Genomic DNA, 24,499 nt, shown 5'->3' on the forward strand with positions numbered 1-24,499 from the left:
ACTCCAGGTGCGGCCTCACCAGAATTGGATGCAGTACGCCAGCTGTGTCCAGAATTGGATGCATACTCCAGCTGCAGCCTCACCAAGGCTGAGTACAGCCCCAACCCAGCTGATAAACTGTAAAGCAAGGGTCAACAACAAATAGCCTGTGAGCTGAATCTAGCCTATAGAGCTTTTAGATCAGGCCTGTGAAGTTTCTGACCACCGCTGCCATTTGTCCCTCTTGCCCAGCCATCAGTGTGGACAACAGCCACACTGCCCTTCTCTCCCATTGTACAATGTGGAAGGAGGGGGAGAGGCTTTACCCATGCCACGTGATCGTGTAGCCAGTTGGTGGCTGGGAGAAGTGGTGGAAGCAGCAGAGACCAGGTCAGAAGCTCCAGCCCATCTCAGACCCAAGTCCAGTTTATCTGGCCTGACACTGCAAACCTTACTCTAAATCCACTGCTCTAAAGCTCCAATTCAAAAAGACATCTAATTGTTGGGACTGTTATCAACCTTAAAGCTTTAGCATGCATTTAGGCTCCAATTCAAAAGAATATTTAATGTGTAGAACTATATTAAATAAGGAAAGTTTCTCTGAGTCCTATATAACATCTCCAGTGTGAGTGCCCTCTTTCTTTTGTTTGGCGAGGCCACTAACATGGACAAACATATCCTTGATGACAGAGATGGGTATGGGTTTGAGATTTCTGAATGAAGAACATGTTTATTTTCTTAAATAATGTTTGAAGCAGGATTTTGTAAAGCCTCTTGTATGTTTTTTCTGTTGCAACAGCTCTTTACATTATTTTAGTTATTTCCTCAATTCTGCCTGGACACAAAACAATGAAAAAGAGAACAGTCAAATCATGCACACCCCCAGTGCTGTTAGCACACGGAATAATTTAATATGCGACTTCCAGGATGCAATTCTGAGGGCTATAAAAATGGTCATCCCAAAGAGCATAGACATCATTGTCATGGCGTGTGGTCCCCAGGGATGGTTGTGATGACCCTAGGGCTCCATGACCATGCATGCTGTGCCCTGAGGGCACCTTCTAATCTCACCTGCCAAGTCTTGTTGGTTGAAATAATAAGCTGGGAGGCTGCCCATGAGTTTGTGTGGTCACAGTCCTGTTGAAGCCCACTAGATCCTGCTGATCTTGGACCCCTTGCTGGGTCTCACTCAAAGTCGGTGCCTCTCGAGACACTAAGCCTTATAGGCTAGATGCATGGCTCCAAAACCACCCCTTTACCCACCCCATGACTCACAGGTAGTATTCAAACATTGTACCTCTAAGGCCTTGATCTGGCTCGGCCTCCTGTCATCACTGGGCCTTTGGCCCCTGTCTGCACACCCTCTCTGGCATGCTGGGCTGTCCACACTGTAGTGTGCCCCACAATGAGGTCTCCTCTCCCCAAACAGCCTCAGTCTGGCCCAGAGGATCCAAATAACAACATGAATACAAGCCCCTGGGTTATTACATAACAACAATCACCTTGGAGGTCACACCCTGCCCCTTTAAGCAGCTTCTCTCTCAACAATGTGTGCCTCCTAGCTCCAGATACTTTAGGAGCTCCTAGAGCCCTTTAGTCTTACCAGCAGCCAAATAGGTAACCAAGCAGCTCTGAGTTGTGTTTCTGCAACAGCTCCTTCCCCCTGGCTGCTGACTGAGAACTAACCTCCTGCCAGCCCCAGACCTGGGGCTTATATATGCCCAGGGTCCTGCTTCCTTCCGGTCAGCTCACCAGGTGCAGGTAACAGCTAATACTGTGATTAGCTTACTACCAAGGCAACCTGCAGCTATGGAGCCCTGCATAGTTCTCAGGGCTCCCGAGCTAAGCTGACTCTGCTCTTGAAGAAGTAGGCACACCTTAGTGCCTTGCGACAATCATCTATATTTATAAACTACTCTGTGTGAATTTCATCACTCCTTACATTTTTTTCCTCTTAAATAATTTCTTCACAGAATAGTATGGCATGAGCAGCAACATTGCCTGTAATCAAAAGTTTTGGGCAAACTGCAATATACAACTCATTTTTCCTTAAGCATAAAAGATGCAATAATACATAGCTTTTATAGAGCATATTTCATTTGTATGTTTCAAAGCACTTTACAAAGGAGGGGTCATCACCCAATTTTACCAATGAGAAAACTGGGGCATGGGGAAATGTAATGACTTACCTAAGATCACACAGCAAACCAGTAGGTGTGTCAAAAGTAGAACTCTAAGTGCCCAGCCTAGCGTTTTTATCCTGTTGACTGCAGTACCACCCTGTGTACGAAATTTTATTTAAGTTCTCTTGTTCTTAACTTAAACAAACTACAGTATGTTAGGGGCATCCTTTATATTAAAGAGAAGGGAAAAATGCTACCTTTAAACAAAAGGTTAGAAAATTAAGAATAAACAAATCAGAGTCCACGTTCTTGCAGCCGGCTTGCATTTTGGTCTTAAAAGCAGTGCAGGACTTAGAAGGAAGGTCTTTGCCTATACTAAAAATGAACCTCTTCACTTAAGTATGATTTTAAAACCAATCGGATTTTAACCCAGACAAGCCCCTAATTAAGATATACCAAAGTTAGGGTGCTATCAACTCAAATAAGGCAATGCAATTTAAGTGTATACTACTTTTGGTTTCATACCAATTTAAGTAAATCTATTTAAAGAAGTAAATCCACTTGAAATATTTAAATTGGCACATTTTTCTAGTATAGACTGGGTCAAAGAAAGGAGAAAGAAACCTAAGTACAGTACACTTTGTAAATTAATTTTATTTTGCAGTTCTCAAAGAAAGATATGCAATTTTTTAAAAACAGTAACTGAAGTCAGTGAAAATATCAGGTCAACGTATAGCATAGGGAGAAGCAAATAACTTATATAGGAAAGTATATGGATCTTATCACAACTGATTAGTCTATATAGCACTTCAAGTTGTCAATTTTTTATAGTACTTTAAAGACTGACTACAGGAATTGAAGCTTCAAGGGCGCAGACAGAAGTGACAATTTTTGCCTGATCTGGCCAGAAGCTGATCCACAGCCAGACCAAACAAGTGCATGGCTGCAGACAGTTTAAAAAATGGCCAGCCAGATGAAAATCTGAACCCTCATTGCTTGAGGGGTCAGATGAAAACATTTCAAAACAGCATTTTCTGTAACTTCTGTCTGCCTGCCTCCCAGCCTATTGCTTCCCCTGGTGCCACATGAGTAAAAGAGCTGTACATGCCCAATCAGGCAGTGCTCCTTGCCCCCATGCGCAGTGCCTGCTGAAACTGCATATCACTGGAAGCCAGCACCTGTGTGGGGCACAAGCGCCTGCTGCCTGCTGGTACTGCAGGACTCATGTCACTGGCAAGGACTCATGAGAAGAACACCTGGTTCCAGTCATGAGTGGGGACTAATTAGCACCTGGATCCTTTGTGGAAGGTATATGGAGCACATACGCAGGCATGGAGTCCCCATGGCCTGAAATGCTGCTGACTCTTCTGGGGGACAGCCCAATGAACTATATGATAAATCATGAACTTTTTGGCTTTGGACTAATATACCTAGCAGAGAAGATTGCATGATCATGAAGGTGGTTTTCTCAAGGTGAGACCTGTCCCTTACACTTTGGGCAGGATGACCCCTATGAGTTTCCCCAAATGTGGGAAACTAAACTGGACAATTCTGTGGCAATGGGGGACTGCATTTACACTCCTCAGCCTTCTGGCAAAGAGCAAAACTAAAGGACATCTGAACCCCAAAGCCTCCAGGCTTGGGGCTTGCATGTAGGATAGCCCCCAAATCCATGGAAGGTATTTGAAGCCTGAGCCTAATGGGTCTGGGAGGGAGGATACTTGCCCAGTGGTAGAGCCATACAAACTTGAATGACTGAACTCTACTCAGTTGAAATTTGGAACTAGACTATTGAGCTTTACCCAACAGAGTTCAGAATTGATTTAGCCCTTGACATGAAGTTAAAAAAACCCAACTTATTACTATATATAAGAAGGTGTAAAAGTGCTGCTTAAATGTGTGTTAATGGAGTACTTGTCCTAAAATGTGTAGTGGTTTTTTTAAAAAAAAGGCAGTATTCATCAATTCTGGATGAATTAAGTCTATGGGTACTAAATGCAAATTAATACAGGTGCGTACAAGTGTGAGTAAGGATGGGAGAAAGGGGCTAGAGGGAGAAGTTGGAGGACGAGGGGGCAGAGGGCTACCTGATCCCCTAAATTTATTTTCCCTGCTGAGGCACAGTGGGAAGGGAACAAATGCAAGGCAAATAATAATTAGATTCTATACCTGGAAAACTGTAACAAATTTATACATTTTGCATAGAATATAATTACTGGGGTCTCATCTTATATTTGAGTAAATATGGTACTTATGCTCATTCTCACACTGTTTTATAAAGTCAGTGATTCTCAGTCAGCCATAGTACCCTGGGGTGTCTTGGGATCCTTTCAAGGATGGTGCAAGGTGCTATTCAATGTTAGCACTGTTTGTTGTTCAAATATGATTCCCAAGACAAACCCAGAGGTTTTAAATGGGAATTCACAGTGCTAAAAACATTCTGAATTGTCATGGATTTTCTGAGTTCCTTGCAAAAGAATTACTCTTATTATTTTTTCTGTAGTAAAAAAAGAGTAAAAATTAAGAGCTGGTATTTTCCAAGGGGTGTTTGTGCATCTAAAAAGGTTGAAAATCACTGGTCTAGGTAGAACTACATCAGTCCTTATACATTCTAATATCTAAATAACATTTTTTAACAGATGTACTCTTGTGCAGAACTTGGATAATACTCAAGCCAACAGTCTTGATTTTAACTGAGACCAGTAAGTCTATACTTAAGTACCTTGTTAAATACAAGACCCTTATGAGTATTTATGCATCACTGTTGCTGTTTTGCAAGAACAGACATCAATAGTTATAGAAAGCAACAGAGGTTGTTTTTAATGGAAAAAAGAAACTGCTAAATAGATTTGGGAAAATTACTGTCAAGGGCAGCTAGTTCTCAGGAAGAAAAACCTGGCTTTATTGTAGTAATTGCTAAACTTAAAATGCAGGCACTTGCTTCCCACTAAGAGGAGGAACTGGATCCCTCAAGTTGGACTTGATACTAATGTTGTGCAGTCTGCGTATTTTAAATTGATTTTGTGCATATACAACAGGCTGCCAGACACTAATTTTTCACAAAGGTTATTTCCCTTTCAGCTATAAAGCACACCATACATCTACAGTATGTACATCTTTACAAATCCACTACTGAAAAACTTACCTACATGAACTAAAACTTAAGATCAGACTGAACCTACCTGTGCAACTAGGATTCTTGTTTAGGTAGCTGAACATTGCAGTGATTCAGGAGTCCTTTGGTATTCAGAAATTCTAGGAAAAAAACCCTTAATTGAAACCACAAAGCAGTTCCCTAAATAGAACAGTATCCCAAGGTTTGTTTCTTTTCAATTCAGTTTTTAAAGTATCACTAGTGACTAGGGGTGCACCGATAGAGACTTCGGGGGCTGATACCAATAGCCGATTTTTAAGGAGGCATATCGCCTGATACCGATCTGATTTCCAAAACAGCTGCAGGCAGCTGGTAAGTCTGGGGTGGTGGAAGGGGAGGAGAGAGGGAAGGGACGTGGGGGGACAGATCAAGGCCCGCCCAGTGAGGGAGGGAGTGGGGCAGCAGTTGGCGCTGCTCAGCTGGGTGGGGCGGGGCTCATCCAGGAAGCGCAGGGCAGGAGGGCAGTTCCCATCATCGCACACACCCCAGGACACAGGGGTGGGGCATGTGCCCCTGGATCTGCATGGGTGGGGCAGGGTGGGCTGCAGCTGTGGACTGGGGCCAGGGCTGTTCCTGGCGCATGGGGGCTGCGCTTGGGGCTGTGCCAGCACTGGGAGAGAGCCTCGTAGCCCCTCCCAGCACTACCACCACCCATCCCTAACGCAGCCCCCACATGCCAGAATTACAGCCCCAAGCGAGGCCCCACAGCCCTGAGCGCAGCCCCCATGCACCAGGAAGACCCCAGTGCAGCCCCAGCCCCAGCCCCAAGCCCCAGCCTACACCTGCAGTCTCCCTCCTCAATGCAGATGCAAGGGCACTCCCCCATGCCCTCCCAGGGTGTGCACAGTAGTGGGAGCCAACCCCCCTGCCAAGCTGTGGCTCCTGCACCCCACCCCAGCTGGGCTGTGCCTGGCTCAGCCCCTGCCCCACTCCCTTACTCACTGCAGGGGGAGAGTGTTGATCAACCCCTGTCATGCCACCTTTTTCCCCCCTCACCTTCCATAACAGACTTTCCAGCTGCACAGTTCTACAAGCTGCCAGGCTGTGCTCCTCACTGCCTACATGAAGTGCTGCAGCTGCACAGATGCACGGGCACTTATCAGCTAAATTATTGGCCACATCAGGCTGATTTCCAATACAATCAATTTTCTTTACATCAGTGCCGATCCAATATTGGACCAATGTATCAGTGCACCTCTACTAGTGACCAATTCCAACCCACCAAAACTGTAGTTTTTGGTGTGTGCCTCTGTCGTTTGTCCCACTAGCTTCCAGGTGATCAGTTAAAAGATTCTTTGCTGCCTAATACAGTAAACATTGCTTATGCAATGTTTTAAAGAGGCAAATGGTTTGTGGCATTTTCTCTAATCTGCTTTTGGGTCAAATTTTGCTTATATGGGGTTGTAGGTGTAGAGTTCTGCGAGGCTACGCACACATCTTTAGGCAAGAATGGAATCTTGCCTTTTATTATGTATTGAGCAGCCACTAAAATAATAATCAAAGTTTATGAGGACATCCAACTGCTGAATGTCACAACATTTTGCTTTTTTAGTATTCTCCTAATTGCAACTTGGCCTTGATTAATCCAAGCTTCCTATATATGGAAAACATATATGTTAATATTTCTTTACTTGATCTTTGTTCTCCCCCAATTTTAATTTTATGAGCCAATTGTGACACTGTATTTCAGCTATGTTCTAGCTGTGATTTTGTCAGTAATGTATTGGATGGGCATGGAAGGATGTTTGCAGCAAATACTGAAATTAGCTTCAGAATTTAGTTTCATAAACAGTTGAGCCACTGTCAGGATTCATGGAAAGAATGCACAAAAAGGTATGCAGATTGCATACATGTATGCACTAAAACACACACGAGTGAAACTATTCCCCTCAAGCCCTAGTCAGTTATAGAGTTTAAGTAATGGCTACATCACTTTTATGTTTGTAGAGCTTTTTCCACAGCTGAAAGCAGCAGCAAGAGTCGAAGAGGAAGCATCTTTATATAAGTAGCTAGTGTTCATTATGAGTTCCAGAGAAAAAGATTCATAGATATTAGAGCTGGAAAGAACCTCAGAAGATCATCGAGTTCAGGCCCCCGCCCGAAGGGCAGGAAGTGAGCTGGAGTCATAGGATCCCAGCAAGATAAGCATCCAATTTTTTCTTGAAGGTGTTCAATGTAGGTGCTTGAACCACCTCCGATGGCAGGCTATTCCAGACCTTGGGGGCTCGGAGAGTAAAGAAATTCTTCCTTATGTCCAGCCTGAAATGGTCTTGCAGGAATTTATAACCATTCAGCCTCATCATCCCTTGGGGCACTCTGGTGAACAAACGTTCCCCCAGATATTGGTGTTCACCTCTGATAAACTTATAGGTGGCCATCAGATCACCCCTGAGCCTGCACTTTTCCAGGCTAAAGAGCCCCATAGCTCTCAGCTTGTCATTGTAAGGTATGTCTTCCTGACCTCTGATCATGCACATGGCTCTTCTCTGGACTCTGTCAAGCTTCTCCACATCCTTTTTGAATTGTGGGGCCCAAAACTGGATGCAGTACTCTAGCTGCGGCCTCACCAAAGCCGAGTACAAGGGGAGAATGACGTTCCAGGATTTGCTTGAGAAGCATTTATGGATGCAAGCCAGTGGTTTGGTCACTTTACTAGCCACAGCATTGCATGTTCATCTTGTGGTCAATGATGACCCCCAAGTCCCTTTCTTCTACTAGCCAGCATAGCACTGCCGAGCCTATAAGGATGCTGCAGGTTTTTCTTCCCAAGGTGGAGAACCTTGCATTTTTCAGTGTTAAACACCATCAGGTTCTCGTCAGCCCATTTGCTGAGCCTGTCCAGGTCAGCCTGGATCACCCGCTGTCTTCTGGTGTGGACGCTTTGCCCCAAAGTTTGGTGTCATCGGCGAACTTGGCCAGTCCACTCCTGACTCCAATGTCCACATCATTAATGAAGATGTTGAACAATATGGGTCCAAGGACAGAGCCTTGGGGGAACCCCACTGGTCACAGGGCACCATGATGATTGACTTCCATCAATTACCACCCTCTGGGTCTGACCACAGAGCCAATTTTCCAGCCAGTGGATCGTGGTGGACCCAAGGCCAAAACTGGCCAGTTTCACCAAGAGGTGATCATGGGATACCAGATCGAAGGCTTTTTTGAAGTCAAGATATATGATATCAATTTCTTCTCCTTTGTCCAGGTGATAGGTCACCTGATCATAAAAGGAAACTAGATTGGTCAAGCAAGATCTACCTACAACAAACCCATACTGGCTATCCCTCAGGATGTTGGTGTTGGCCACTCCATTAAGGATGGCCTCTTTAATAAACTTTTCTAAGACCTTCCCCTGGGAAGGTCAGGCTGATGGGCCTATAGTTTGCTGGATCCACTTTCCTCCCTTTCTTGAAGATAGGCACCACGTTGGCCTTCTTCCAGTCTTCAGGCACTACACCAGAGCACCAGAAGTTCTCAAAGATTTGTGCCAGAGGCTGGGCTATGATGCTCGCCAGCTCCTTCACTACCCTGGGGTGTAGCTTGTCAGAGCCAGCTGACTTGAAGGTATCCAGCCTCTCAAGGTGTTCCTTCACGAGGTCAGCATTGATGGAGGGCAGGGAATCTCTATCACCCAGACCTCCCTGTCCCATAGTGGGCATGGGCATCCCATGGGACTGATGAAAGACCGATGCAAAGCACCCGTTTAGTAGGCTTTTTCCTGGGCGTCAGTTGCCCCATCAGGTTCAGCAGGGGTCTAATGTTGCCCTTGCTTTTTCTCCAGCTCCCCACATATCTGAAAAAGGACTTTTTATTGTCCTTGATTCTCGAAACTAATTGGAGTTCAGTTGCAGCCTGGCTTTCCTGGTTTGCTCCCTGCAGGACCAGACCAGTGCAGAATATTCCTCCTTGGAGGTGAATCCCATCCTCTGTCCTTTGTAGGCCTTTCTTTTTAGCCCCTGGAGAGCCAGGGGGCTGCTGTACCCTCTTGCTGCCTTTCCTCTGAGATGGAACAGAATTAGCTTGTGCATTGAGGATCATTCCCTTGAGAAGCAACCACTCTTCCTGAATTTCCTGAACAGTAGCAAAATACTGCCTGTGATACTATGTGGTAGTGGTAAAATATCTTATATAGTCTTGGCTAAAATACAGCTACTCCTTGCTTAATGTTCTTGAAAAATGGGACGTTAAGTGAAACAATGGTAAGCGAATCCAATTATGTCACAGTAGTTACCTACTAGCAGGCGGAGGCCAAACAACGTTATAACCAAATGCATGAGACTTTAAACAAATATGTTCTCTAATAGATTGGCAACCTAATAACAAAACAACATTAACTGGGATGATGTTATGTAAGGAGTGCCTGCGTGCAGCTTCCAATGCTTCAGCAATCAACTGACAGTAAATAGGGCCATGCAGCAAGTCAGATGTGAATTTTGGATTGCAAATAGAATAAAATATAAGGAACAGAAGAAAAAACAAACACTTAGCCACCAGATGAAATTTTGGAATCTAAAACAAGTGTCAATATTCATTTACTTTATGATTGATTCTATTTTTGTGACAACTGGGAGTCAGGGAGGAGACCCTCTTATGCCATAGTTTTTTCCAGTTGGTCCAGGCACAACCTTGTGGATTCCCTTTTATAATACTATTCCCTGTTCACACACACTTTTACTCTTAACTTCTCCTTTTCCCTCTAACTGCCTTGTATTTACCAGCTTTTCATCTGACAACTGAAGAAGTCTCTTTAAAGCTTAGTTTAGATAGCCCTTGACAAATATGACAGGTTGTATCTTAACTTCCTAATACTGTTTCTACATTCTACACCAGTGAGGGAATAATAATTTCACATCAGGACTCCAGCTGGCTTGTCTGATACTAGATACAAAGCCTCAGGGCTGCTCAAGAAACCAGCCATTTGGCATCTGTGCTGCTTTGTCAAAGATTTAAAAGCAAGAAAATATTTTCCTTTCTCTGCTGGATTTTTCTTGCAGACTGCCTAGCCAATGGTGATGTGGGCCGTCCACGTCTGTTTTGCAGTACCACTCTGACTGGCTTAACCGTACATGCTTATTGGTATCCTACACAAGCCACAAATAAATGTTCATCTGAAGGTAGCTAATTGCTGCCTAATATAAAAGGAACAAAAGAGAAGTAATAATATTTGAAGCATTTTAATTGTGAGGCCTGTATGGATTAGAATTTTATTTCTATGTTACAGCAATAACTGAAGTACTGATTTTGTCAAAGCAGATGCTTATAAAAAAATCCCCTTCTCTTCTATTCTTCAATTTTCACACTCCTGTGCCTTATGATCAGCTTAGTGGTGACTAGAAAGAAGACTTTGGGGATGGCTCTATGGACCTGGCAGAGTCCCAAACAAAGGGGACTCAATCAATGGTTCCTTGACTGCTACAAGCTCCAAAATTATCTATAATTATCAACAAGTTTTAATTTTATATTTCTAGAAACTGAAATGAGCATAACTTGGGTGTACCTAGTGATGTACCCCGCCCCTCCACTTGAAGGGATCAGAGCAGGTGTGGAGCCCTGTGGGAAGAGTAGCTGCCTGAGGAGCACAGCTCTCCTCCTATTCCCTATAGAGCCAGAACACTGATTAGAGCTTAACCATATACCCTTTAGTTTGAGAGGGGACAAGGATGGGACATAACATAGATATCAAGGGGGTATAGAATATACTCAGGTATTCAGGGCGAGGAGAACTCAGCAATGGTTAAGTATACCCATTCAAATCAACAAGAGGTAGGTTAACAGAATACGAAGTGCAGGTTAACAAAGAGAAAGGGTTAACAAAATACAAAATGCAAGTACTCTGAAGGAGCGGGGGGGAGGAGAAAAACGAGGAGCCTGCCCCCCCAGTGGATATCCCTTCTTTCTGACAACCCACCCCACAGTTGCTCTGACCAGGCCTTGACCCTAAGTCTCCAGTGTGGCAGGCAAGTATTCCACCACTAAGCTATCAAAGGCTGAGCTGCTTGCTGCCACTCAGGCTTTTGTCCTTCTGGGAGCCTCCTCTGGCCAGCTGCACGGCCTGATGATAGTCATACATTAGTAAGCCACACCCTGCAGCCCTGAGGCTGGGGGATTCCCTGTGTGCTACCTGCACCCCGAAGGGAGCTGCCCCTGGGTGGTTTGTCATGCACTGCTCTGCACACTGGGGCTCCTTCAGGGGTAACCGCTCCGGCCCTGCTGGTCAGCTCTCACCAGCTCTTCTGTGCCCTTCTCGTCCCTCACCGATCTCTCTCCCTGAGCCAGGTGCGTTGCCCCTTTTATCCCCCTCCAGGACGGCCAATCAGGGGACATGAGGTGAGTCTTCACTCAGGTCCGGTTTCTCTACTTGGCCCCTGGGTGAGGGCACAAGCCTTCCCCTTTTCCAGGGTCTGATTAGCAGGGAAAAATAAATCCTCCCACCACTCATTGTTGAACTTTACAAAACCTCCAGGCCAAGGTGCCACCTGCAAGTCCATCACATGAGCATTCAAAAACAGGGCCTATGTTTGCCATGTAGTTTAACATACCCATTTAAGAATCTTAAATGTTAGTATCTCCTTGGAGATACAGATTTCAGAAGTTCTCAATTACAGAAGATTTTCACGTTTGTTTTGCTTTTTAACACACAGGACAAATCCTGCTCTATACTGGGCAGCTGTGGCAGGGGGAAAACAGTCTTCAATGGCTCCCTGCAGCTGATCCTTTTGGGCTAAGTACAGACAGTCAAAAAGCCCAAGGCTAAATTGACTCAATCTTTGCATCTTAGACTAAGCTGCACAGATTGAACTGATAAGCAACTAAATGGATATTCACTTTTGAGTCCAGAAATGCAGCCACATACCTGCAGTGGGGCTCCAGTCAGAAGTTGGGAGGTGCTAGACACGCCTCCCTGCTCAGCTAGAGCAAACAGCTTGACCCAAGGCTAACCCACCTACCCCACAACAGTGGGTTTACTGGGGAGGTACAAAGCATGCTGGGATGCTGGGGGACTGAGAGTTAACTTGAATCTGGAGGGGATCTGAGACAGAAGTTCAATAAACCAATTTAACCCAAATTAGTTAAGTCAGACACTACATACATTGAGGCTTATTTTAAACAGGTTTCATCCATTCTAAAATCACTTTATGTACACTAAATTTCTGTTGCGTTACAGATTTGAACCAGTTTCTGATCGCTTATACCAGCTCGTGTAATTTTTGTCCCTAGCCTTTAAGTACCACATAAGCAATAAAGCAGTGTGATGTAAAAGTCTGGCTACTGTAACAAGTGCTCATCCTAGAGGTGGTCACGATGCTCCCTGGTGGCCACTCAGTCCTTGCCAACTCATGACTCTCCTTGGGTAGGCTCCTCTTCAGTCACTTTCCACACCATGATGCTAATCTTCTAGAAAAAGGGAGGCTGCCCCAGGGGTTCTCAAGGCTGGTCTTGCTCTCTGGCCCCTGGGACTAATTATGTGGGCTCCATCCTCCCCACTATCCACTCCCATGCCTTGCAGATGATCTGCTAACACATGTCCTTCCTGGGTTACAGGCCTCAGTCCTCATCTCCCCTGAGTTCCAGCCCTCTGGGCTCTTTAGCCCTGCTGACACACTGCCCTCCACACTGTCCCCAGGCACCAGAGCTTCTCCTGACGTTCCCTAGTTCCTCCTGGGCACTGGACTCTCTTGGTCCTCACCAGGCACCAGATCTTTTCTCAAGTATGTAGTCCTTCCTAGGCTCAAGCTGTCTCTCTGGGCCCCAGGCTCACTGTTCCTACTAGCTTTTCTCACTCTGGCTCCACCCTCCCCTGTCAGTGGGCTCAGGCTCTCTTCTGCTGGGCCATAGGCCCTCTGATCCCTCTTTTTCTCTCTCTCTTGGTCAGTTGCAACCTCCATACATCTCCTTCAGTCCCTTCCACAACCACCGGTTGTTATTCAGCACCAGCCTTCCCAGGCTACTGCCTCTCTCCGCAGACCTACCTGTTCCAAGGCCTGCCTTGCCCCTCTTGGGTGCTGGGCCCCAGGGCCCTTGGCCCATTCCCTAGGCCTATGCTGCTTACCAGCTCAGGTGCTTTTAGGAGCCCTGCTACCAGGAGTTCCTTTCCCAATGGTACTCAGGGATAGACTACCTGATCTGTGCAGGCTCTGGGCTTATATAGCTCAAACCCAATCCCCTTCCAATCATGTGACACTAATTAGATCCCATCACCACATGCAGTCTTCTTCTGTCCTCTTAAAGTGATAGGTGCTCCAAGCACCCTGTCACAACTACAAAAGCAAGTTACTACACGTAAAGTAGGCTCTTTAGTTCCAATGGCTGCAGGTCTACAGCAGCTCTTACATGCATTCTCTCTTATCTTGTGGTAAATGAGAGACACCTTACTCTGCTTCCATTGAGGGTACTATAGAGTAGCCAACATGCTGATTTACCTTGCAGTAACTTGCTTGCAGAGCCATACCCTAACCCAAGCCATCCTGAGCAACACCCACAACAGAACGTGCATCTCTCTCCTCTCCTACCTGTTTTCACCTTATGCCACTCTAGTTTTATTCCCCCCCGAAGCTTCTTCTGTAATATCAACCAGTCAAATCAGTCAACCCAGACTAGAACTAGGTTTGACTGGATATAGAAAACATCCAGACAGACAGATCCAGGTTGTCAAAACACATAGTGAGACACTGACAGAATGGCTGTACAAGTAAGGGTATTTAATGTAGATGGAGTAAACAGGTTTATTTTACTCAATCAAAAAGGGTTTTGCACATAATGTAGCCAGCCTGTGGAGTTCACTGTAGCAGATGGTCAGTAAAACACCAGAGCCATAGTTGTAGAGGCTGAATAATTTTACAACCAATGTCTATCTGTATGTCTGCTAAGAGGCACATGTATGGTAGGGGTAAGTGTTTGCACCTATGCCTACCGATACCTACACCAGACTGAAGATATCTGATGACTGCCTCAGGGATTACCTACTTCTTCGCTCAAGCTATTATTTAGTGCAGATTTTTTTAAACTATTATTTTTAACCAATTAAAATCAAACAAATCAATCACAACAATATCATTTAGCAAAATTCAGTTCAGCCTGATATGATAATCCTCTTGCTTAAGAGGTCAGTTTCACTGACTGCCAGAAAGTCTCCAAGCAGATAACCAAGCAGCATCCTACGGCCATTGGCCTTCTTACTAATACCAACGAGGTCAAAAAAGAAGTTTGGGTCACTGTGAATCTAAGCAGAGACCTAGTACCCTGTTACTTCTGTTCCTTGCTAGCTTTCATTAAAGTTGAAACATCTGAACTTTGCTGGCTTACTTTACCTAACACTGTTTATATCTTTCAAGCAGAGTAGAAGGGTAGGAGATGCAGCTGTTTACTCACTTTACTGAGCCAGCTCTTGTTTTGTAACTTAAGTTCCTGTAGTTCTCCAACTAAAACACAAATCTGGAAATGCACTGCTTGCTCCTCTGGAATTGTTAGCAACTTCTGGTCATGCCAGTGATTGGATTAGAGAGCAGAGGTTGTCAGGAAGACTGGAGCATTTGCAGCTTTTAGGATCTAAACTGATCAGAGTAAAAAGAATGTGGTGGCTGTGGTTTTAGCTCAGTTAACATTATCTTGTAGCATATGTCCTAAATTAATTGGCATAGTGGTAGTCCTTACTTGGGGTAAAACCCAAAATTGATTTAGTACAAAAGCTGAACTTGCTCTCACCCTTGAAAAAGCTGGGCTTTTCCTGTGAGGATTGAGGTGCAGTGACAGAATAATATGCCCATGTTTGTATTCCTGCATTTTCTCCTCTAGCAAAAATGTCAGAATTCCTGGAAACTGGAAGTTTTCCAATACTTGTACAATTATTTCACATAAGTAAAAATTAAGATCTATTTACATATAGTATATAATCTACTAAAAAAACAAACAAAAAACGCCCAAAAAAATCAAATATGAGAAAATGATTAAACTAATTTAACTGAAGGGATAAATAAGTCGATGTTATTTTCTCTCTCATTTTTTTTAATGACTGAACTACTAAGAGGTAAAATTGAAACCTCAGATTAATAGTTTTAAAACCTGCCCTTTGTGAAATAGTGTAGAGCATATGGTATCATATGGCGCAAAACATACACAGTTCTGAGATGCAGCACCCCAGGGAAGGGATGCTATTAGTCCAAGCTTTAAGCCAGACATTTGATGTTGTTTTAACCTAGTGGGTTTTACTTTCTTCTTTACAGTAAAACAGTAAAGGTGAGAGATCATAAGACAACTGCAGAATTCTTCAGTTCTCATTTGATATTTTGGGGCATCTAATTTTGCTGAAATTCCATGCAATCTTGTGTGTATTGAGTGAAACCAACTTGACGGCTCCTAGTAGCTGCTCTGCCATATTAGCAATTGTATGTTATAAAATATATCATGAAATTGCATTCAGACTAGTTAATGGTCTAACTTGTAAATACCTATTTACAAAAAACATGAAGATGTTTGGTATTTACTTTAATAATATAGGGCAGAACTTCTAAAAGTTCATACCTATTCTCAAAAGTGATTTGTTGCTTACCAGCCAAAGTCACTTCTGCAAATGGACTTGGGTACATTTTTCAAAACCACCTATAGCAGCTACTTCAGAAACATCTAGGCTCAATCACTAACACTCAGAATGTCCAAGAAATTCCAGCTGGCTCAGTCAAATGAAGCTGACCCTGGCTGTATTTTAATAAGTCTCAACAGGTTCATTTTGGGATTGGAAGGACTACAACATCTTTAATCAACGGCATTTCTGTCGCCCAATTAATACTGAACCAATGTTTCTACATAACGCTAGAAAGCACTGAAGTACCAAAAGATGTGAAAATGCATATTAAGACCACATCTAGTCACTAAGAAGCATGTGAATCTTATCCTATTAAAAGTGGCTGTACAGGCCAAATACCAATTCTGAGTATATGAATCTCCCTTCTGCCTATATTAAAGCTACACATGGGTGTTTAATTGGATAGTATTGTTCTACTCATCAAACAGGTGTGTACAGTAGCTAAATGTTATTAGATTATCTCTGTATTTCAACAGTAGATATAATGATTGCTTGTGTAACTGATGTATTGGTTTCTAAAATGTGCTGAGAATCCTCTCATTAGAATCACAAGGTACCAATACACAGACTTGATTAACTGTGTGGCAGGGATTAATCAAGTCTGCTCTGCATTCTAATTAGAATGCTCTAGCATTACTGCAGCATCGTGTGCATAAGCCCCCACAAGTGCAAAAATGGCCACTGGGACAGTTTAACTAAAGCTCATCAAATGAGCTTTAAAGCATCCTGAAACCATTTTTAAATGTGCAAGGGCTTAATACATGTGACACTGTAGTATTTTAATTAGAGCAGCTCTCTGGGAAAATGCACCCAGCCCCACCAGGTGCATGCATAGGCAACCATGGGGCAACCATGGAAAAAAACCTCAAGAATCATCTAGTTCAGCAGTTCACAATCTGTGGTATGGGTACCACCAGTGATGCGCAGACAACCTGTCAGTTGTATGCGTTAACAGATTTATTATAATTACTTCATATAAGAAAATTTTGCTGGTGGTACTTAAGGTTGTATCATTTTAAATTAACGGTACACAATCTGTCAGAGTTTGAGAAGCACTGATCTAGTTCAAACCCTTAAGCTATCCTAGATAGATACGTCTGGTCTCTTCTTGAAAACCTACAACAAAGATTTCACAGCTTTCTAGGCTTATTTCTCAATTGCCCTACCATTTTTACATTTAGGAAGTTTTTTTTTTTTTAAGATTTGAATCTAAATCTGTTTTGTCACCTATTATCATATGCCCTGCACTCTTTGCCAAGGGAGAAGTTTTTTCTCTACCTTGATGAGAGCTGATCATATATTTGAAAACTACTATCATGTCCTTAGTTTCTCCACATCCTTCTTAAAATGCAATTTCCAAAGCTGGACACAGTTTAAGGCCTAATTAGGTCTGAATGCAGTTGCAAGACACAGGATACAACAGTACATAAGTTTCTGGCAATGAATCCCAAAATTGCATCTGATTTTTTTTGCAACAGTACCACATTGCTGAACCATGTTAAAATCTTGATTCACTAGGACTCCCAGATCCTTTTCACTCTCTAGCCAGTTATTTCCCTTTTGAAATATTTGTGAATTTAGTTCCCTATGCTCCCAATGTGGGCATGCGCATCCCCATACCGCCCTTTGTCATGATCACTGGGACCTCTGCCTCATCTTTCCTCCTTCTCACCTGCCACATCTTGATATTATAATGATCTCTGGGAGGATGGGTGTTATCATGAGAGTTGATCTACCTGACAAGAGGCTGGTCTTCTGCAGGGCTCCGCTACCCATAAACCCTGCCCCTTTCCTCTCAGGTGACAAGTAGTATTATGTTAATGGTGCGTGGGAGTCACTCTATCTCGATTCCTCCACGACTCAGTTCAGTTACTTGCCCCACAACTGGCTGGTGTCCTTCTCCTCTAGACAGGGGGAAAGAAAGATGATCGCAGACTAGAACAAAACATCTAAACCTGAAGAGAGACCTTTCTCTCACTCCCCTTGTTACAGTCTCTGACTTCTCTATCGTCAGGATCTCCATTCGACGCTTCCTGGATTGTCGGGTGTTGCGTAGTGAAATCTCTCCCTGCCGGTTCCCAAGACCCTTAATTAAAGGGCTTATAGGGTCCAGGCATACTGATTAGGACCCAATACACTGTAGCTCAAATGCCCGGGGGAATCTCCTTTTTCCTGCTGTCTCTCCTTCACCTGGGAGTACTAAACAAAATAGCAAACCAAAACAGGCTCTCCCCCACCTTGCTTGTCACATGTACTCTGGAAGGCTAAGGAAAACTTGAGTTTCTGGATTCAAAGGTTCAGCTCAGCTCCCTGCAGCTAGTTCAGACCTGGTGACAATTTACTCAGTCCATCCAGACAAATCCCTCCTTGATCTGGATTAATTCAAGGCTAACACTGACTTGGTGGCCTATTCTCACCCTCTTCCCTCCTGGGCTTGGATATCCCTCTCCTGGGGAACTCCCTCTGTGTATTGCCTGCCCCCTGGCTTGTGGGGCCACCCACCACTACCCCTCCATCCAGTGCCACTTATCACACTAGACGAGTTGAGTGAGTCAGTCACTTGTGGTTGCTGGATCCTGGCATCCCATGAGGGTTCAACTGGCTGGGTCTGTGGGATTCCCTCCTGGCCCTGTTGCACCGTCTTGGTTCCTGCCTCCCTCAGCATCTCCCTTTAAACAGCCCGAGCCAGTCAGCATTGGCTCCCAGGCATGTGTTCCCCCAAAACCTGGAGCCGATGTGCCACTCCAGTTTTCCCAGGGGTCTATTCTCTGGCATGCCAGGGAAGTGCAGGTCATCCAGCCCCTGCCAGGTGAGTTTTCCCAACCTCTTCTCTGGCATACTGGGGAAGCATGGCTCACCCTGACCCCGACAGGCTCATTTTGCCCTGGAGCTCTCTCTGGTGCACAAGGAAAATGCAGCTCATCCAGACCCTACCAAGTGACTTTCCTGCCAGTCCCACAGGGGGCTAGCAGGGGCTGCATTCCACCTCATGCTACAAGTACCTTTTATCCATCTTCACTGAATTTTAATTTTGTTGTCTGGAGCTCAGTTGTCCAACTCAAGTTCCTTTTGAATTTTTTAATCCCAACAATCAATGTGCTTACATTTCTCCCTCACACTGCCATCTACAAATGTGATCAGTATACCCTCTAAATTATTGGCAAGCATCTTAAACAGCAGGGGACCCAGAACAAGCCCTAGGGAAGCCCACTTGAGAAACTGATCCATTCATTCCTTACTTTTCAACCAATTATGTATCCACCTAATGGTAATTCTATTTAGCTCACATTTCTCTAGCTTATTTATAACAATGTTACATTGGACACAATGCTTTTATACAAACAGTATAAATATGGATTGTAAGCATGTGCACATTTAACATGTGTAATCAACATTTTATATATTTTAGTGGTCATGGAAAAACATGGTTCAGATTCCTATCACTAAGTGATTAAGTTCTTAAAAGGGAGTGGGTATGGATTTCTGCCAGATGTTTTTAACTTTAGCAAAACCGGTAGTGTGGAACATATGTTTGAATACAGAAGACATATATAAGGTGAAAGGTCATACTGTCTCATGTAGTCATGACCACTGCCACACATCCACAAACTAATTTGGGAGTCCTTAAGTCATGCTGTGTGCTAGCATGGAAGTTACTTTGTAAGATAATTGCTAAGATTGGAACCTAATTACTTCGGATCATAGAAAATAGGGACCTCAGAAAGTCATCTAGTCCAACCCCCTTCTCAAAGCAGGACCATCCCCAACTAAATCATTCCAGCCAGAGCTTTGTCAAGCCAGTCCTTAAAAACCTCCAAGGATGGAGATTCCAACACCTCTCTAGATAACCCATTCCAGTGCTTCACCACCGTCCTAGTGAGAGAGTTTTTCCTAATAGCCAACTTAAACCTCCCTTGCTGCTACTTGAGTCCATTGCTCCTTGTTTTGTCATCTGTCACCACTGAGAACAGTCTAGTTCCATCCATTTTGGAACTATCCTTCAGGTAATTAAAGGCTGCTATCAAATCCCCGCTCCGTCTCCTCTTCTGTAGACTAAACAAACCCACCTCCCTTGGCCTCTCCTCGTAAGTCATGTGACCCAGCCTATGAACCACTTTCACTGCTCTCTGCTGGACTCTCCCCAACATCTTTATTAACAATGTAGACATTGGTGTCAAAAGTGGACTGGCTAAGTTTGCCGATGACACCAAACTTTGAGGTAAAGCGTCCACACCCAAGGATAGGCTGGTGATCCAGGCTGACCTTGACAAGCTTAGAAAGTGGGCAGATAAAAACCTGATGACATTCGTTACCAATAAATGCAAGGTATTCCACCTTGGTGGGTGGGGGGAAACCCGCATCAAGCTTATAGGCTCGGCAGCGCTGCACTCCCTAGCACCACGGCCGAGAGGGACTTAGGGGTCACGATTGACCACAAGATGAATATGAGCCACCAATGAGATGTTGCAGGTGGTAAAGCAAGCAAAACTCTGGCTTACATCCACAGATTCTTCTCAAGCAAATCTCAGGATGTCATCCTCCCACTGTACTCTGCCTTGGTGAGGCCACAGCTGGAGTACTGCATCCAATTCTGGGCTCCACAATTTAAAAAGGATGTGGAAAAGCTTGAGAGAGTTCAACGGAGAGTCATGCACATGATCACAAGGCAAGAGAACAGGCCTTATGAGAGGCTGAGAGCCATGGGACTCTTCAGCCTGGTAAAGAGCAGGGTCACGGGTGACCTGGTGGCTGCCTATAAGTATATAGAGGGTGTACATCGGGATCTGGGGGAATGCCTGTTCACCAGAGCACCTCAAGGGATGACAAAAATCAAACAGTCACAATGTCTTTCAAGACCGTTTTAGGCTGGACATAAGGAAAACTTCTTTACCATCTGAGCCCCCAACGCCTGGAATAGGCTTCCTCCAGAGGTGGTGCAAGCACCTACTCTGGACTCTTTTAAGAAACATTTGGATACCTATCTTGCTGGGATCCTTTGACCCTAAGCCAACTTTCTGCTTCTTGGGCAGGGGGCTGGATTTGATGATCTTCCAAGGTCCCTTCTAGACTTAACGTTTATGAAATCTATGACATCTATGAGATGTGGCCTCACCAGTGCAGAACAGAGCAGAATAATTCCTTCCCTCGATCTACTGGCAGTGCTCCTACTAATGCAGCCCAGTATGCTGTTAGCCTTCTTGGCAACAAAGACACACTGCTGACTCATATCCATCTCATTGTCCACTGAACCCCTTTTCTGGAGAGCTGCTGTTTAGCTAGTCAGTCCCGAGGCTGTAGCAATGCATGGGATTCTTCCAAGTGCAGGACTTTGGACTTGTCCTTGTTAAACCCCATGAGATTTATTTTGGCCCAATCCTTCCAGTTTGTCTAGGTCACCCTGAAACCTAGCCCTACCCTCCAACATCTACTACACCCCCTCCCCCAGCTTGGTGACATCCATGAACTTGCTGAGGGTACAATCCATCTCATTTTCCAGATTGGTAATGAAGATATTGAACAAAATCAGCCTCAGGACTAACCCTGGGGAACTCCACTTGATAATGGCTGCCAGCTAGACATGGAGTCATTGATTACTACCTGCTGAGCCCAACAATCCAGCCAGCTTTCTATCCACCTTACAGTCCATTCATTCAACCCATACTTCCTCAGCTTGCTTGCAAAAGTGCTGTGAGAAACTGTTTCAAAAGCCTTGCTAAAGTCAAGGTACATTACATCTAGTGCTTTCCCCACTTCCACAGAGACAGATATCTCATCAGAGAAGGCAATCAGGTTGGTCAGGCAGGACTGGCCTTTGGTGAATACTTCCTACCTGATGACCAACTGAGATATTGTAAATGCCGGTAAAGAATCCCTTTTGAGTAAATGGAAGACCTTGTTAAATAGTGGTTTGCTGTTAGCTTTTCAACAGAGGAGTTGAGGAGGGGGAACAACTATCCAATGAATATAATCAAGCTGCATATGTTGAAGTGAATGTCTTAAAACTCAAATATGGGAGAAGCAAGGTTATATCCTGCACAAAAAGCACATTTCTTCAATTATACAAGGAAAAGTATAATTAGAATAAGTGTGTTCTCTTCTGAACTTAAATTCATATTAGAATATACCACAAAGGAACAATACCAAATGCAAAAGAAAGTATCATCATAAGTAAACCAACACTGAATTAACTTAACTGCATCTGATGGTTAAAATGGAATTCTAGAATGTCAAAGTAGAGTTGAAGTGTTGTTGTAGCCATAGTGGTCCAGGAAATGTCTGAGGGAAAAGGGTTTTCGGTGGTAACTTTTATTAGACCAGCTATATTAAACTAATCTGAGGAAGGGCACTTACTTAATACCTGAAAAACTGTCCATCCAACAGCTTTCCCAACTATATGCTTGGCCCAATAAAAGATAAAACTGAAAATTCTTACATTTAATACTATATTTCTTTTGAATATGAATGAAAAATCATTCTAACTATAGAATGCAGTACAGACCTGTATATTTTTTTATGCCAGATAGAGAAAATATCTGTCAAGTTAAACAGGTAAAACATAAAATGACTATATTGTGAATTTCCTAACATACCAAAGTAACTATGAGGAAGCTATATTCATGCCACCTCCATCCTAAATATCAATGGCTATTAATTAGACTTCAGTTGTTTGATCCTATTATTAACTGGTGTAATAACATGCAACTTTAGTTAAGACTGGCTTTGGTTTTTTACTGACAAAAGTGAAAGTTTACTGTTCATCCTCAAATTACCATGCATACTAATATCTGTGTACATAAAATATCCAATTTAATTAAATTCTCCGAGAAGTCTCTTTTGCTCAAGATTTATTTTGTTTGTTTGTTTTTTTTAATCCTGAAGGTAATTGTTCGAAGTGGGGGACATATCCTACCTTATGACCAGCCTGAAAGATCATGGGACATGACTGACAGATTTACCTCTGGGAAAGGATGGAAGAAAAATGAACACTAAGATGTACTTATAAAGTAATATAAACAAGCTCTCTTTCAAGTGGCTCACAAAAGGCCTGAATGTTCCACAGTGAGAATTCTGTCATATGGAATGTTCACAGAAGTGAAGATATAATAAAGTGGGTAAAAAATGTTCCTTGAGCTTTTGTTTATCCTGTATTCCTAAAATTGAGTGTTGGTAAAATGTTAAGAGAATACAAAGCATAGACCCAGCTTCCTAAATTTGCCTACATTTTCCTTTTTTTTTTTTTTTTTTTAAGAAGAATACGTAAAATTGGGAAAAATCATCACCAATTGAAGTCTTCTGAAATGAGGCAATTAAAATATAGTCTATTAAAGCCAAAAGATAATAGAATATTTCATAAAACCTCAAGAGTGTGTACACACAGGTAGCCATAGATACTAGAGTTACATGCTTTCAGTACGTAACCGATTCATCTACCTTCCTGACATGTAAATCTGCTACCAAGTCTAACCTTTTAAATTTTAATTCATGGCTTGCTTTATCATTAGTGACCTACCTGCTACTTCTGTTCATGTCAAGAAAAGCTTTCTGATAATTTTCTTGTTCTGCATGGAAAGAAGCAAACATTCACACTGCTATTTGTATATTTGAGATATGAGAGAAGTTCACAAGTCAAGGCTCAACTAATTCATGTGATAAGACTATCAGCCTAGCTCAGCAAATCTAGTTTTACTTGATTCTCCAGGTGTGAAATGGCTTGCACTTTTATATTTCTTAGGCTAACAGCGGATGTTGCATGTCCTGGGAATAGTTGTGCCCTATTGTTCTGGAATGGAAAAAAATCATGGGTTTGACAGATAAACATATTGCCCTTTCAGCTGGGGAGAGTGCCTGAATGCACGGCCACTTTTCTGCCATTGATCCAATGATGCAATCCTGGGACAACCATTCAGATGCAATTCATGATGACCTGGGACAAACTGTTATCACTTCTTATCCCATAAATCTTTTCAGAGTTTGTCCCAGGAAAGTGGACAATCTGAATGATTGTGCATGGTTTTAGGAAAAAAATGGTTCCTACTGGGAGAAATGTAATGTCTGTTTGCAACCAAAGATGGAAAGCAGACTGATATGGCCAAGTGCAAATTTCTCTGGGCAATGAAGTTTTCAGCTGACGCAGACCTGGTATACTAGACCTATATGCCACCTTCTCCATTTGACCTTGTGTAAAGGACAAAAAAATAGGGATAAGTCGAAGCATGCAACTAGTCTACAGCAACACAGGACCCTTGGCCAGATTATGGATGTGAACAGTTACATTTCAGAGATGGTAAACAGTTACATTTCAGACCTTGCATGATCATCTTGTTCAGCCCCCCTGCACTAGGTGGGAAAGACAACTGGTGTCAAGTGACCCCAGCAAGGTGACTGTCCAGTTTCCTCTTGAAGATTTCCAGGGTAGGCGATTGTACCACCTCTGGAGTGAATTTATTCCAGTCTGGACACCCTGTGAATAAGTTTTTCCTAGTGTTAAGCCTAAAACAGTCTTCCAGGAGTCTGTGACCATTACTCCTGGTTTTTCCCCAAGGGTGCCCTGGTGAACAGTTGTTCACCAAGCCCTTGATGTATTCCCCTGATATAGCGGTAAGCTGCTACCCAGTCCCCTCTCAGCCTTCTCTTTTTAGGCTGAAGAGACCCAAGTCCCTTAGC

At 43.5% G+C, this 24,499-nt stretch overlaps 1 protein-coding gene across 1 annotated transcript in view; it reads left to right on the plus strand.

The window, feature by feature from the left end:
* CPVL (carboxypeptidase vitellogenic like) overlaps positions 1 to 22,825 on the plus strand; it is a 105,442-nt gene extending 82,617 nt beyond the window's left edge. The window contains 1 exon segment of the mRNA XM_090049800.1: positions 22,715 to 22,825. Coding sequence (XP_089905926.1) covers positions 22,715 to 22,825 — 111 coding nt within the window.
* Positions 22,826 to 24,499: the final 1,674 nt, after the last annotated feature.

Source organism: Crocodylus siamensis, chromosome 5, assembly GCF_052110815.1.
Source record: "Crocodylus siamensis isolate JL-2025a chromosome 5, ASM5211081v1, whole genome shotgun sequence".
Classification (NCBI taxonomy): Eukaryota; Metazoa; Chordata; order Crocodylia; family Crocodylidae; genus Crocodylus; species Crocodylus siamensis.